Source organism: Sinohyriopsis cumingii, chromosome 1 (genome assembly GCF_028554795.1).
Source record: "Sinohyriopsis cumingii isolate HCF-2022 chromosome 1, ASM2855479v2, whole genome shotgun sequence".
Lineage (NCBI taxonomy): Eukaryota > Metazoa > Mollusca > Bivalvia > Unionida > Unionidae > Sinohyriopsis > Sinohyriopsis cumingii.
The window spans coordinates 114651370-114668762 of NC_142961.1; the positions used below are offsets into that span (position 1 = coordinate 114651370).

At 35.9% G+C, this 17393-nt stretch overlaps 1 protein-coding gene across 3 annotated transcripts in view; it reads left to right on the forward strand.

The window, feature by feature from the left end:
* LOC149807665 (uncharacterized) overlaps positions 1–17393 on the forward strand; it is a 108402-nt gene that overhangs the window by 24448 nt on the left and 66561 nt on the right. For 2 of the 3 annotated variants that reach the window (XM_089969462.1, XM_089969470.1), the window contains exon 2: positions 16832–17080. In XM_089969462.1, coding sequence (XP_089825588.1) covers positions 16832–17080 — 249 coding nt within the window. Of the gene's footprint in view, positions 1–15915; positions 16013–16831; positions 17081–17393 lie in introns of those variants that run through there. The other variant, XM_089969456.1, reaches the window with a different exon arrangement.

Sequence of the window (17393 nt, forward strand, 5' to 3'; positions counted from 1 at the left end):
GGCCGCAGACATAGCAAAATGCGTCTGCCGGATGCTTGCAGCCTCTTGATGCCGTCTCAGAAAAAATGCAGATATGTGTCCACTTAGGCAGCTGGAACTAAACTGAACTGGTGGGCTTAACGCCCCTGTATTTATACTACTATTTATATTACTGGAAAGTTAAAAGTTACTCCAAGTTAACTCACTGAATCTGTCTGGAATGTTCTGGAAAATATGTAAATTTCAAAATGTCATTATCATGGTCACAAAAGCAAAGTTTGTGGGAAATAGCAGCCATTTTCTGTACGTTTGAGGCATACACAATTATGAATAAACACTTGCTATCCAGGAACAACAAAAAAATTGTTAACGGTGTAATTAATATTTACAATGGCTATTGTGGAATACTTACAGCTTTATTTAGACGATCTCTGTAATCGTTCATTACACTGTCGTCTGTTTTCTAGAAATGCGAATTGTTTTTGCAGAATTAGGAAATAAGTACGGACGTTTTGCCAGAAGAATTTGGCGTTGCTGTGTAGATGAGAGATAATTACTGAATTGAAATGCAATGTCATCTAAGCATGAATACTTCTATTCACGATTATCCACCTTTCTTTTTTGGGGGATGTACATTTGATCAGGAGGCTAGGTGGGAATAAGGTTCGAATCTCAGTAAAGGACGCATTAAGGAATATCTAACCAACACCCAACTATTCTTTCTCCATATATAATTTCAGCATAAGTCTGACATAAACTACAAGCTTTTGCTCGATAGTTTTACTTTTAAAGGCAATTTTCCTTTTTAATTTTTCCTGTTTCCAATATTTTTTAATTTTTTGCCTCAATATCCTACATCGTCATTAGGTTCCAAACGTCACAAACCTCATACGCTTATGTTTGGAATAGCTAATTTATGATTTATAGTTCTCTCAGGTTTTGTAATACACAGGTTTGACGTTTAAACTTTAATAAAGTTTGAGTGCACATTAAATTCTTCCAACTTAAAATGTGCGCTTTTTACGACTCAGGTATCGACATAATTTGGTGTCTTATGGTGGAGAATCTTGAGAATCCGGAGAAAGCTGTGATGGGAGATCACATATATCCTTGTATATATATGTGCCTGTTGTCGAAACTTACTACTGGGGTCCAGTCCTTGCGAGTTATCACTGCTCTGTTCAGGCGCCACATCAATAGTCATAAGTGTGTTTCAAGCAGGAATAGGCAACCGGGTGACATAGACACGGACTTTGAGAAATAGTCTGTATTCGAAACGCAATTAGATGTTTGTAAAGTGTAAATTTGTAAGTAAATCCAAGTAAATATATCTCTATACATTCAAACAGAACAACATATGCAATTGTTATTTGCTATAATTTACCGCTTGCATGCATTCATATGTTGTGTTACACATTATCTGCAAGCATCGCACATAAATAACCCATCATGCGACGGACAGAACGATTTCTGTAAATACTTAAATATACTGTAAACTTATTTAGACCACGAGGAAAGCATTACGGATTAAAGGTTAAAGTTTATCACTCGACACTGATAATTATGTTATGGTCAAAAAAGGAGAAAATTTTCAATAACTAGACTGCTCATCCTTTTTGTAGAGTAAGATATGTAAATAAATAATTTACTTCTAGGGTATAATTTACTCCTCCTATATTTCAACGGTTCATCTCTTAAGTTAATTTAGAACTGAATCGACAAATTACCAACTGTATTAGAGTCTAAGGCTCCCAAAGGCAGCTTTTACAGATCACTCGCATCTCAACTCAGCGACTGCGAGTTCGAATCTCCACCAAAGAGTGAATATTGGAACGTTTGCCAGTAGTTTACTTGGGTCTTCACGTGTTTTCCTTCAAACAATGTATACTGGCCATCATGTATCGTGTGCTGACAAATAGAGTTAAACACATAAAACTAAAAATCAACCAGACTACCTTTTGAATTAGGCTTGGCATGTGTGACGTCACCTAGAAGAGAGCATCACCCACTACATTTGATGTATATGGAACGTTTATTTCAGATGAAAATTGAATTTTTATAAGGCATTCGGTTAAAAAATTTGACAAAAGGGAGACACAAAATTTCCACCATTTTTCAGTTTTGAAAAAGAAAAGTACCACACAATTTATCGGTGGTTTTAAAAACTGTCCAACCGGGATTTAATATTGCTTATTTTCGATTTCCAACCATATTACACGTAGCAAAATAATCAGCGTCTTCGGAAACGCCGAAAAAATTGTACATATGGGCATGGACGGGTAGGAAAACTTTGCAGGCAAAGAACTACCCGGCTGTGTCGGGATTCTCTGCCTCCTCTTTAACACCCATTTTTGTCAGCCAGAAAAAAGACCTGTTTTTTTCTTCTTTTTTTTCTTTCTTTTTTTAAATTTTAGTACTGCTATTAAAACAAGGACACACTATAAAGTCAATCACCCAGAAAAACGGGGGTGGGTGGGTGATGGACCCAACCTGGCAATATCACATTTTTACCTTAAAACCCGGTCAACAAGGTATTTCTCGGAGTGCAAAACCCGACCAGGTCCGTGTGGCCGGACCGGGTACCCGTCCATCCCTATTATCTTGATATATTATTGATGAATGTTCCACATTTCATTTGAACCCAAGTTATGTAATAAAAAAATGATGGTGCGCATAATGCTTACATTCAAGTATTTTATAAATAATTAATCATAATGAGAATTAATTTTTAAATGCCCATTTATTTTAAAGAATTAGTAAACCAATTTTTGTGATATTAGTTTATACTTTCATTAGTTAAGTTATTTTGTAAATTAGAATTTTAAAATTTTTTAAACAGGGGACACAATTTTAAAAAAATTTGATTAATGAATGTCGTAGTGTTTTGGAAGTTAGACCTTTTGGATATACCGTATTAAGACGGTGAATCCAATAGGTTTTCTTTAGCAGACGTTCAGTCTTGGAATCAGCTATAACAATAGGTTGAAAGGAGAAATCTTGCAAGGTATGGGAACTCTTGTTAAAATGTGCGGCAACATGGGATGAAAATGATTGATCGATATATATTTTATATTTGATCTATATTTGTTGACTGGTTTGTACAGTATATTGGATGCCACATGCTTTTGCATGTGATCAAGTAAATAACATTTGATGTTGCACAATTAGTATCACAACACATTTAAAGTTTCTTTCTATTATTACTGTTGAAAGAAGTATTTTCATTAATAAAAGACCAGTGCGAACATCTAGGTCTATTACATTTAGTCGATTATCTCTTTTAATTTGATGTTTTTTCTCGTTTAGAATTAATTAGGAAATCTTTAAGATTTTTAGTCCTTTTATAAGCAAGTGTGGGTTTACTTGTTTGCGATTTAACATTTGCTTTACATCATAATTTTAATAAATACCAATATTTATTGATAATCTTACCTATATTAGACAAACCTGCATAATATTCAATAACAAAAGGAATTATATGTTTATTTCTATCTTTGATTTTACGTGATTCAAGTTGTGTAAGAGAAGATACTTAATGGAAAGCAGTATTAATGATGTCAATAGGGTAATTTCTATTTTAAAAATGCTGACCTAACTCTGTCAAAGATGATTTAAAAACAGTGTCATCTGATATAATTCTTCTATATCTTTTTGCTTGACTATATGATATCCCGTTTTTACATGATTTAGGATAACGCGTGAGTTATATTCCACATACTGATGATTATTCGTGTTTTTAACATGATCCATGGTAGTGATGTCATTAGTTTCATTTTTCACTACCTCTACGTCCAAAAAATGACACTTGTTTTAGACACATTGAATGTAAATTTTATTGTTGGATGTAATTTGTTTAAACAGTCTATAAAATAATAAAGGTTTTCTAATGAATAACTCCAAATCATAAAGATATCATCTAAAAATCTTAACCAAACATCTGGTTTCAAGAGGCATTTATTTAGAAAATCATTTTCTAATTTCACCATAAATAAAGATGCATAAGAAGGTGCCATCGCACTACTAATGCTGTTCCCAACTTTTGGAGATTATATATATATATATATATATATATATATATATATATATATATATATATATATATATATATATATATATATATATATACAGAAGATCGGAAAAATATCTATATTATCACCTATGGGTTCAAGTCTGGGCTCAACCAGCGTGGGTACGTTAATTATAAAGCTTGTAATTAGCTTCCCGTGGGTCGGTGCTGCTTTCTGGGGTCTTTCCAAGATCTTCTTCGATCCAATATTATGGTACTGAAAACTACGCTAAACCCCACGAAATGGAACAAAACTTAACGCGATAAGACGTAAGCTGACTTTTAATATTCACTGTTTGTACCTTGTTGAAGAAGAGTTGTGTTTTGTGTAGTTTTAAGTGTGCATTTGGCACCTACTTTTCTTCTGACTGAGTAAAACATGTTACGGGTTATATTAGGAACCAATAATGTGCATGCACTATGGTTAGTCCACACACAGTATCGCTGCTGCACTGGTTAGTTTGCCTCCCATTTGAATGTATAAGTGTTTTGTTTACAAGTAGTTCTAACCTATTCAACCAGTCACATCAGACGATAGTTTGAACACGAATTACCATTGATTGAATCGATAATATTGATCGTTCTGCAGCACATTAGTACAAAATTAATTATGTGGCCACATTTTAATCGAAGGACAGTCTTCTCCTATTGCACAAATTGGCAAGTCGATGGCTTTAATACAATGATTGTATTCATGACGTCAGCTATTACAATTAATTTTTTTTATTATTACGTCTCGGTCATTCCCATATTTATCAACCCAAACATGTAATTCAGCTAGACTATTTTCAATTATTTGACTAGTTCGATAGGTTATTGGATGGAAAGGCCTCGCCACAGTGAGGTCTTTGTAAGAGTCATGTTACCATGGTAGCGGGCCAATCGATTATGTATCCTCCTTCGTTAGGCTTGGATGAAATTCATCTGTAGAAAAGCGATTAAGTCTCGATAGTTGAATGCTTTGATAGCTTTTATGCAGCTTTAAAATGTGAAGTGTCGGGGAACCGCACTGAATGATAGCACCGGGGTCACACAATAAAAGGATTAATTGAATTTAGCCCCGTATTGTGTTGATGAAAAATAGTCCGATTGAACTCATTCGTGCTCCAGTGTTAATGACTGTGTTTTCGTCTCATTGATATTTGCCTTCTTAAGGTCGTCTGTATTACAGAACATGTTCAATAATACCTCGATTTTTGAGGTATGAAACAACAAATCTTAAAGAAAGGGACAGTAAAAAAATGCAAAAAAGCAAACAAGTAAAAATAAAAAATAACCACGTGTTTGGATTGTCTTTAGTGGTGCTACTTATGTCTGGTCACTATTTTTGCTATGTCATATAGGAATTATATCAATACACGTAAATATTGCATAGTGATGAGAGTTAGCCTCCTCTTCCACAGCATGTGACATGAACGTGCAAAGCTTATCTTTTAATACCCCGGTCTGAAGAAAAAAAACATACTGTTTACCAAATGAGCCCACGGTAAAATCCTTACAATTTATTTCGCAAAATACCTAAATACCGATAAATATATGAGGTGTGTAATTATAGGGCTTAACTGTGCATCATGACAATCCTGACTATATTGTGCCAGTTAAGCGTGGGTATCCACAAAAGATAAATGAAACAAAAACATTAAAAACACATTAAAATACGAAGTTACAGTTGTTGGTTTCTTTTAATATAACAACTGTTCTCATTAGAAAGTCAAAGTCCAAGTTCTTGTCTGATTGGTTTCCTGTATTTGTCGCCATATATTTCACAGCTGTAGTAGAAACTTTAAAATTAGACAACTTTTAACACAGCAGCCTCTTCTTACGCTACGTTTTAAATATCATTTCCCTCTAGTTCTACTCCAAGTGGAAAAACCCGGATTTTAAACTTATGATTAAATTGTACAAAACGTCTTGCATGACTTAACGAATACATAACAGGCTTGACTCTTGATTTGACGATCCAGTTTTCAACCATAAGCAAGATCTGTGAACGAGGAGCTTAGACTGAAAACAGTATGTTGTCTGGGGTTTATTTGTGTTATATTTTTGAATGAAGATATTCATAGAATTAAGTACATATTGCATATAATAAAGTACACATGAAAGCAATAGCGTGCCTGAACCTAGACACGTTAGCGGGACTCTTTATTTGATCGATTCCTGCAAGTCATAGGCAGCTGTAAGTGAGTGTTGTTTTTTTTTTTAATCATCTGGAGTTTATTTTATTTACATAAATATGAATATTTCTATTCTGACACAAGTCGGACATGCCGTCTGACATGTACAACTACATTTTTGGATATTTATGATGAGCTCGTACTTGCAGCCATGAGCAAACAAATGGCAAATGTTTATTTATTGCAGGATTTTTAGGAGAATTGTTTTATCTCTCATAAGCGAGAGAAAGAAAACATGCGCCGTTAATATTTTTGTTATTTCATAGTGACGTACCAATGTTATATTCACAAGTGAGATGGCAGTGAACGGTAAAGGCGAGCGCTTTAAACCACTCCCCCCCCCGTAGAGTGTTTGTGTGTGTGTGATTTAGATTTTTAAGGTAGCTTGAACAATTTTTCAGTCATATCGCTACGATGTCTGCACTGGGACATCATGCCGCAGATATGTAGCATGATGTCCCATCCAGCCACATTATCCTGACACCAGGCCGACCAGTCCTAACACTAACTTCTTATTGCTGAGCGCCAAGCGAGTCAGCTGTGAGTACCATTTTTGTAAGTCTTTGGTATGACTCGGTCGGAGTTCGAACCTGCGACCTCCCGCATCCGAGGCAGACGCTCTAACCACTAGGCCACCGGCGCAGTTCTCCCGTAGAGTGTAAACCCTCTAGTATCCATTTATTTGATCAATAAGCAGGCGCCACTAAAATGCCTAGTAACAAACTCCAAACAACAAAACGTAGGTTTGCATTATTAACTTGTTTTAATTTTAAAAGATTCTAAAAATCCTGCAAAAATATTAGTGACTGAACTTGCATGAACTCTTTTCTATCCAATATTCTGTCACCCATATAGTATTTTATGTCTCTTACACTCTTCGACAAACGGACACATTAAAAAACCACTCGGTTAAAAAATGTCATAAAATTGTTGTTGTAGAGACTCTGTCAACACAATTATAATTATGCTTGAAAAAATGATAGAGATATTGGGAATTGATGAGTGTTGAGTGCCGACGGAAATTAAGTGACAATCGAAATTTGAGTGCAGTTTTTGTTACCGAACTAGACTGGCTGCACGTAACCCTGCTAAAACAGTGTTCACTGTAGCAATCGGCGCGAGAAACGTGTTCACGAAAATATAAATCTGTTAAATTTCCTTTGAAAGAGTCAATAATTTGACTAAACACAATTTGAGGCATTAGTTGTGCAAGCTAAATTTGTTATAGGTAGCTGACCTAATTTGTGAACTTCCTTTTTATCGGTCTAGTAATGCAGCCGTTAATCGCACTAATACATAATGTAGAAATTCTATGGAAATCGACGGTTTTGGCCTTAAAGATAAAAAAAATAAAGAGAAGAGCCACTTTCTTGTAGATAAAAGGAAATATTTTATCCGTGGAATGAAAACATGTTGTATTGTCTATAGTGCCTACGTCACTCTTGACAGTAAAATGTTTCTTAGTTTACAAGTGAAATATTTTCTTATATCTACTCAATAAACGTAGACAGCCTCTGTTTTTGATGAAAGCATGAAAAGAACGTGATACTTATCCAGGACTTCGTACAACTTCATCTTTAAGGGCTTGGATGAAACTCATCTTTGGATGCTAAACTACTACAGAAAGTCTGTCAGGACGGCGGATTTATGCGCAGTTGCCTTGTCGTGGAGTAGATGGACACGTTGGGTAATGGTGGGCGGAGGGGTGGTATCGAAACATTTTGGAAGGTAAAATTTCCAACGACACTAACTTAGTTACGCAAAGGTGCCTGGAATACCCGGAGTTATGCATCGAAAAAGAAGGCGGTGAAAACTTTCTTGACAGTCGGACCATGTCGAATGATCTGTGGTCTCTGGTGGTATTATCTGGTCCAAACTTTATTATTTTCTCTTGAGTCGTGTGTTTGATCAGCCGTCAAGAAATGCGGGACCCATCTTGCACAAACCTTTTCGGGCTTCAAATATATTTTCAGCACATTACAATCTGTTGACAAATGAATGTCTTTGATACTAGAACTATCTTCCACTGTATGTTGAGCATCTTCATCAATTGCCTCTATTACAGCATCTACACTTCGCTCACCAATTACAGACAACGGTGATATTCCGTGGATTCGCAACCATCTTTAAAACGATGAAACCATCTAAAATGTTAAGATATGACAGAGAATCACCTCCATAAATTTCATCCAAGTCTGCTTTGATGTCATTCGGAGAGTACTATAAGAACGCCCGATTTGTACAGTATGCTCTTTCCTCATTTCTACGGCATTTTCGTTTACCTGTGACGTTAATTTGTGGATCGGGAGACAGTAAACATATTGACACAGAACAAAAACAAAAATGTTATAGCAAAGTATTCAGAGCTTTTCAAATATCCCTTTTACGGTTTTGATACGGTATTTACATTAATGTGCTCTGGGAGGAGGTAATCCATCGTTTGTAAGACAACTATAAATGTCATGTCTTTGGGAAAGGAACGAAGACAGTATTTAAATTCCGTTTAGTTAATGATTCTCTTCATGACTCCCCCCCCCCTAATTTTGCCTGGAGTGAAATGCTTCATGTGATGTATTGATGAACAGTGCAAAGCACGTCTCTGTCCTTTTCTAGATTTGAACTACTTGCGCTCCGTGAATGGATACCTTGTCTCTATCTGGTACTATCCCAGTTTGAAAGACCTCACATATTAATCCTTGGTGAAATTAATATGGGGGAAAGTGAATGGAGTCGAGGAAAGAATTGTCATTTGAGATCCAGCAGAGTGGGCGAGCATAAACTAGATCTCAAAAAGTTTAATAACAAAGACTCTATTTTTCAGAGGGATGACTCGGTTGCATATAAGAACTATTATGGTTGCCCACCAGGGACGTAGTTGGGAGGGGGACGGGGTCATTTCAACCCCCCCCCCAACGAATTTGCATGTGCTGCAAAATTGATGTAGCCTATATACAAAAATTAACAAGACCGTCAAGTTTTGTCCCCCCCCCCATCAAGTTTTGCCTCCACCCCCCGAAAAAAGTTGAAATGACGTCCCTGTTGCCCACTAGAACATATAAAACTAATAATAATATTAATAATGTCACATAAACAAAGACACAATGCATTAATGAATATTCTTATAAATGCTACAGAGTTGCAGAAGTGAAAAACAGAAGGTTGGAGGCGTATGCTATACGGTAGCATGTATCCCATGTTTATCTAATCAACCTAATGTACAAGAAAGAGATACTTCGAGCTGATTTAATATCACGAGGAATGCTATTCCAAACAAGAGCACCTGAATATTGAACGCTGTTTTTGCAGAGCTCCTTTTTGGCTTAGGTAGTTAAATTGGTACATTTTAATGATCTTAGATTTGGGGTACCAGTAGATTCTCTTTGCTGGAAAATGTTGATCGGGTAAAACGGGGACATCTTATGCAGACGCCATTCTTCGTCATTTTGTTATGTCTCAAGAATATTCTAAAACGCACTTTTATTGTGAACATCGAAGTCTGAAAACTATAGGTCTTGATTTTCGTTACGATCCAGATATAAGAGTTTGTTTTCTTTGGAATATAAGTTATGCGATTAGACAATTGCAAGTTGTCCGCAAATATGCAAAGTAGTTTATCGAAGCAAGTCAATTTCAGAACGTTATTATCACAGATAACATGCAGCATATCAGTTTGCAGTCTTGCTCTTTTCTGTAGTTATCACAGATAACACGCAGCATATCAGTTTGCAGTCTTGCTCTTTTCTGTAGTTATCACAGATAACACGCAGCATATCAGTTTGCAGTCTTGCTCTTTTCTGTAGTTATCACAGATAACATGCAGCATATCAGTTTGCAGTCTTGCTCTTTTCTGTAGTTATCACAGATAACATGTAACATATCAGTTTGCAGTCTTGCTCTTTTCTGTAGTTATCACAGATAACATGCAGCATATCAGTTTGCAGTCTTGCTCTTTTCTGTAGTTATCACAGATAACATGCAGCATATCAGTTTGCAGTCTTGCTCTTTTCTGTTGTTATCACAGATAACATGCAGCATATCAGTTTGCAGTCTTGCTCTTTTCTGTTGTTATCACAGATAACATGTAGCATATCAGTTTGCAGCCTTGCTCTTTTCTGTAGTTATCACAGATAACATGCAGCATATCGAAGAAAGTCAATTTCAGAACGTTGTTATCACATAACATGCAGCATATCAGTTTGCAGTCTTGCTCTTTTCTGTAGTTATCAGCAAGACTTTTAAAACAAAAGTCCTGTTTGAGGATTATGTCAGTTTCCATGCACTATATTTTGAAGTGTGTTAATAGTTGTTTTGAAGGTTTTCTCGTGTTCACTTCGTTTTTCTGAGCATCAGACAAGACCGTGTCATCAGCATACACGTCATTTGATAAAATCGCATCTCCTGATGACATGGGTATGTCATTCATGAACAGAAGAAATAATAAAAGACCTAAGATAGAGCTTTGTGGCACTGAACAATCTTTTGTTTTATATTCAGGTAGCTGTTCAGTTGATGTTACCTGTTGAATCAAGTAATATGTAAACCACTTCTTCACTACAGTGGCAGATTTTTAACTTTGTTAGAAGAATTTTATGATCTACTGGATTAAAAGCATTTCGAAATTAATCAATACAGTCCATACCAAATTTCCTTCATATTAGGATTTCAGCTTTTTTCAACAACAAAAAACGCATTTTCACCGAAGTGATATTTTTAAAAGCCAGATTGGTTTCATGAAGTAGGTTGTGACTGTCGAGAGAGTTCATAAAATAATTATATCATACTATTCATAAAATAATTATATCATACTATTCATAAAATAATTATATCATACTATTCTAGTAATTCAAAAAGAGATGAGAGGACTGATGTCGATCTCTAGTTGTTTACTTTTTTTGATCCAGCTTTGTGTAGCCGTGTTACTAGAAGTTTTAATTTGCAAAATCGACTCTAGTTATTCTAGAAAAAAATAATAATGACACGTTCATTATTGCAAAGGTTTATTCGTAATTTCATCAGATACATACGTACAATACGAAACACTTAACGCAAACATGTACGTCACTAGTAAAATTATTATTTGTAGCAAAACTACGTTTGCGGGAAGAGGTCAATAAGAAACACATCCACACAAAAATTAGTACTTTGGAGCTATTTTGGGTATTTACATACAGTTTTACTCCTGTCCATTAAATGACCATTGTTGTGACGCGAGTGTATCCCACGAATTTATTACTGGTGCGTGACGAGCTTTCGTGTCAAATTTGGCGACGCATATTTTGCAGAATTCAATTTTGGCAGTTTTCATATTCCACCCAAACCATTAATGTTTTGCCCTTACCAAACTACAGGTTAAGGACCTTCCTGACCTACCACTAAGTACTGCATGAGACGGACAATGCGACTTGTGCACAAGAGAAGGAAACAACACGACGAACAGCTGTAGTTGCAGAAACTGTAGTTGTCTTAAATTTGTGGAACTTAGTTCATTGATGGTGATTATACGACTGAAGATATTTTCTGGAATAGTGAAATATTTTCAATATTGCAATTAGTCTGATATAACCCACACTTAGGACTGACACTATATGCACATATACTTATTCGATGATTAAAAAGAGTCTAAAAATAGTAAGAGGCATGAAAGCACCCACTAAGGACGGAAAATCCCAACAATTAATATTTATGTTGCTAATTACTGTTTTAAGGTGATGAACATGGCCATACTAACTAAATTTAGTAGTATCTTTTGTATCCTAAATGTCGTAGTTAGTGGTAGCTCTGGGGGAAAGTACATAAATCGCATTTAAGAATATATTTGAAACGTATGATGGTAGGGGTGGTTAGACGCAAAAACTCATAAAGGTGCAAAATGCAAAACAGTTTTCGCATGTTTCTAGCTAAACAAGGTCTTCGTCAAAGAAGGAACAGCTTATATAAACGGAACAAACACTAAACACAGTAGAATTTCTTGACCACTACATATTCAATGACATAGTGGAATTTACGGCCGCGGGGGGGGGGGGGCAAGAAAGAAGAAAGAACAAAATTTTAAGCGGCCTCAAAGCGGTTAAACTACGTGTCTATTTTGGTGCTGCAATCAGCCCACCAAAGTTGTAAAACAGAAATAAAAGAAGGGAGTATAGTACCTATCGCACAGAGAATCAATATAGTACTCTGATCACCAGTTGTGGACAAGATACAGAAACTATGCGTTGCGAAAAATCAACGCGATCCTCAAAATTTACAAAAGAAATGATATTCCGGTAAAGTTATGCATGGGGTTGCCAAAGGAAATATGTAAAAGGAATGATAATGTTATTGTTGGGGCTTAACACCATTTTGCAACACATGATAGGTTATAGATGGTGGCTAGTATAACCGGTGAAAGTAGAATCCAGAAAAAGAAAAAAGGTTAGAACCACCGACCTACGAGAAGCTACTTCTAGGCTTTCTCTATGAGGCGCCGTAGCGGACAAAGGCTCGTCCAATCAGAAAGTTGCCGTTGAAAATTTAATGTCATATATCCAGAATTCCAGTTTCACGTGTTGTATCAAAAATGCTTGTCCTTAAAGTTTCATTTTCTAGGTCGAGATTTGAGATTTTATGTGTGGAATTAAACGGTAGTGGTTGAAAGTTATATTTTCGATGTCGAGGTTTTAGATTGTTTTGTTTGAATTACACGGCGGTGGTTGAAATTTCAATGGCTTACATCGAGAATTCCTAATTTTCGTAATGGTCAAAGAGTTTATGTTGAAAGTTGCATTTCATATGTTGAGTATTTATATTTCATATGTTGAATTACACAGCACTGGTTGAAAAATCGATATCCAGTGTCGAGTTTTTAAATGGTATCTTTTGAATTACACGGCGGTTGTTGAAATTTTAATGTAATATGTCGAGAGTTTAAATTTAAAATGTTGAATCACATTGATTTTGCTGAAAGTTCCATTTCATATGTTGAGTTTCTAGGTTGTATCTGTTGAATTACACAGCGGTGGTTGGACATTTTATTGTGCTTGTCAGAATTACTATTATTATATGCTGAAAAGATGTGTTGGTGTTAAAAGTAACATTACACAATGTCCACTTTAACAATTCAAAATAATATCGAGTATTAAGAGACATCATTCGTGTACTCAATTATGAGGCGCACTTACATTTCATACATTTACAGTTTGAAAGTTACCATTCACGGGTCGAAAATTAGTATGAATTTCTTCGCTAGAGGTCGCTCTCGTGAACGGACCGAGTTATTTTTAAACCAGGAGGCTGCTTCTCGTTGCTGTGAAACTAACAGATGAAATCTAAATTCTTGCTATATGAAATGGAACTTTCATCACAAGCAGTTACTTTCAACGTGTGAATTAGGGATCCTCGACATATGATATTCAAATTTCAACCGCCGTTGTGTAATTCAAAATATACACTGTAAAACATCGACATAGGAAATAGAACTTTAAACCACCACTGCATAAGTCAACATAAAAATCTAAAATCTCGTTCTAGGAAATGGAACTTTCAGGACATGCAATTTGATGCAACACGCGGTAATGGATTTCTCGACATACGACATAGAAATTTCAACTGCAACTTTCTCATCGGACCAGCTTTTGTCGGCTACGCGCCTCATATTTCTCACATACCCACATAGGCCGAACCCGAGACCTGGAACCCATGCTGACGAGTGAGATAGCAGTGATCGGTAAAGGGGATTACTTTAGACCACTCGGCCACCTGAGATCTCCTCAAAGGAATGCTAGGGGCAGAATAATAATAATAATAATAATAATAATAAAGAGTTACAAAATATTTTTGGAGTGAATATTACGAAAATTTCGTACGTCTGATAAACTCACTCCTGGCTTCGCTTCAGTATTGATAAGATTGAATTGGGAAGGTTAGACTGTTGAATTGAGATATATTACAATTGTTTGAAGAAACACACAGAACTCGCGCGTGAATAAACAAAGAATGCACAAAATCAGACGTCTCCAAACCACCTTGATAACATCAGCAGAAAAAAAGGGTAGGCGGTGCGATTGAAAAACTTGCTATAATGACATTCCCGTTCATCAGTTTATGCCGTCAAACAGAATTAAAAAAGACAATCTTGTCTTGCAACCATCGTTTACCTATAAAGAAGGGCCAATTGGAGAATTTGCCCGGACATGAAATTTGTATGCCAACTTTGCGGGCAAAATTGCGAGGGTGGTGAATTTCACGATGTAGCTGAATACCGATATTTCGGAAAACAAAGAAGAAAATTAAATCAAAAACTATTTGTATCAGACCAAAGGCACCGAATTTTTTATAAAACAAATACGGAGTTCTGAAAATAAAACTGACTAAAATGATCAGTATTAATTTATCGGATTCATTTGACGTGAATATCAACGCCATACAATGAGAAATTACAAGTTACCCTTTCACGCACGCCATAAGGCGAAGATCATTTTGTTATGATATATGTACTTCTCGTGTTTTCCACATTTACAGTTAGCAAACTTTAGACATGGTTGGTACTTGTAGGGTTTAGTGGTCATGGCCGTGGTAAATCTAATAAATAATACAGATTTCATGCTCATTAAGTCAAGTTTTGTTCAAAGACTTGACCATCTGTCTAGGTCATTAAGGCCAGTTTGTCAATTTCTGGAACCAGTCATGTCGTACTAGCGCCGACATAGGTGATTATTGAACATGGAGGGGCGTATAATGTGTCGTTCTTTTCTCAACACAAGACAGACTGTGCATGGTGGCCAATATATTTGGTGGAGGACAAACCCGGGAAAACCCCACGGGAAGCTACTGACAAGCTTTCTCACATACTCAATTTGGCCGAGCCTGAGACTCGAACTTAGAGGGAAAATGTCAGTAATATGTAAAGGCAAGCGCATGAGGCCACTCGGCCACCCAGGGGCCACAATTATTGCTCGTGTATATCATTGCATTTTTATTGTGTATTATTTATTTTTTACTGTACTATGTTCCCAATCTCTCCTTCATAATTTTGTTTTGCTTTATTTTTAAGTTGAAATTAAAGTTATAAATAGTGAGGAGTTTAAACGATGTGTAAATAGACTGCATAAGTTTCTTCGTTGCAAATCAGCGAGTTTACCAAAGATTTGTGTTGATTTGTCAGGGTTAACTTACTTTCTTTCAAATGATACCAGTACTCATTCATATAGTCCTATCTGTGTGTTGAATATCATTAATACTACCGTCAAACTGAGTTATATTGCCTTTACAGCAGAATAGTACAGTCGTCCATGGGTTACTGTTTAAGCGTTTTGTAGGTTGTCGCATTTGTGTGTTTGTTTCTTTGGAGATGTTTGAAGGAGCACCCTCAACCTGCGTGGGTGCACATAGAATGTACAAAATCGGGCGTCTTGAAAACACCGATCGATCATGCAGAAGAAAGGTGTAGACTGTGGTTTTTTAAATAAAATAAAAAGATTTACCACACATATCCGTTTATCAGTTAAGCTTTGAATTGGAATAACCATTGGCTGTCTTTCTGGCAGATTATGTTATCTTATTATGGCATGTGTGTATGGTTATAACTCCTATCCTTCTGTTGCAATAACACAATGATTTCCTCCTCGTTCTTTGAATACATGTTTATGAAAGTTGCGCTTATATATTGGCATATCCGATAAGGGGCGTTGCTTCCACCCCGTATGTGTATAACAGGTAGTTAAAGGTAAGTTTGATATTTAGTTGAAACAAGCTGTCAAGTGATGTTGGACTATATTTCAGAAGACTTGTTACTGCTTTTAGAACACTTGGAAAGGTAGATTTGGTTTATACAGTCTTTTTTTTTTTTTTTTTTGTGTAGATAGCATCATTTCAGACGTCCACTAATGCCAATATAAAATATAATAATGCGATCCATGTATAGCTATTGATAAGTAAACACTAGACACACATGATACTTCTTATGGAATCACATGATATTAAGCGGTATTTAGGTATGAAATATACAGTACAAAATTTGTCTGGTATCACTTATATGGAGCGGTATTTGATATGAAATATACAGCACAAAACTCGTCTGGTATTACAGATATGGAATGTTATTTTCGTATGAAATATACAGCACAAAACTCGCCTGGTATATCAAGTGGTAGTTTGGTATGAAATATACAGTACAAAACTCATCTAGAAGATTAATACTTCATTACTGCATTCATGAGGGGTTTTTTTTCTTTCTTCCATAGACAGACTAGACAGACAGAAACTGTCGGACTAAATAGACCAAATTTGTAAGACGGGAGACGGGGAGTTGTGTTAATTTAGACCGCAAGCCAAATCTTGTACACACTGTAATACAGAAACTATTTAACTACTCAGTTCGGTTTATTAGTATTATACTTGTATAAAACTGGGAAATATAACTTATGAGAGACATGTAAAGGTATTTTCATCTTAACGTGATGCTTACATTGAACAAGTAGATACGGTACTACTACTAATGCTGCTACTAATACTACTGATACTAATGGTATTACTACTACTACTTATTATTATTATTATTATTATTATTATCACACAACCATCATAATCGTCATCATCATTCTTATTAACAACATCACCTGCTTTATATTCACAGTGGGGAACCCCTGAAACATGACTCGAAAGAAGATGCGAAAAAGGATGGAAATAAGACATCTGAAGGGCCCCCAGATGACATCCGGGCCTTTTTTGGCCACCCTCTTACAGCAGCAACGACCGCCATAAATGGAGAGGACACTAATGCGTCAGCCGTGGCGTTGCTGCATGAATACATTAACCTTCCCGCATTGGACAAGAGTGGAATGAAAATAGGCGATAAATTTCATTCCATCTATGACATTATGAGGTGAGTTTACCTGCTAGCGTTGTGCATGAATGCAGCAACACTTCGACATACAGATATGAACAAATGCGTCTAAAATAAAGACGAAAAATAAGCTTATGAAGATAGTGAATACACATATTGTAAATAGAGATCAAAGAAAAACTATGCTAAACTGCATGGAAATAATGAAGATGAATTCATATTATTGACATACACGTGGAACCAATTTATATGGCTGTAAAATTTGTTCAACCCACTCCGGGAATATACCATTGTGCCCTTTACAATGATGATTTTAAACTTTTATTAATAATTCCGAGACACTGTTGATACT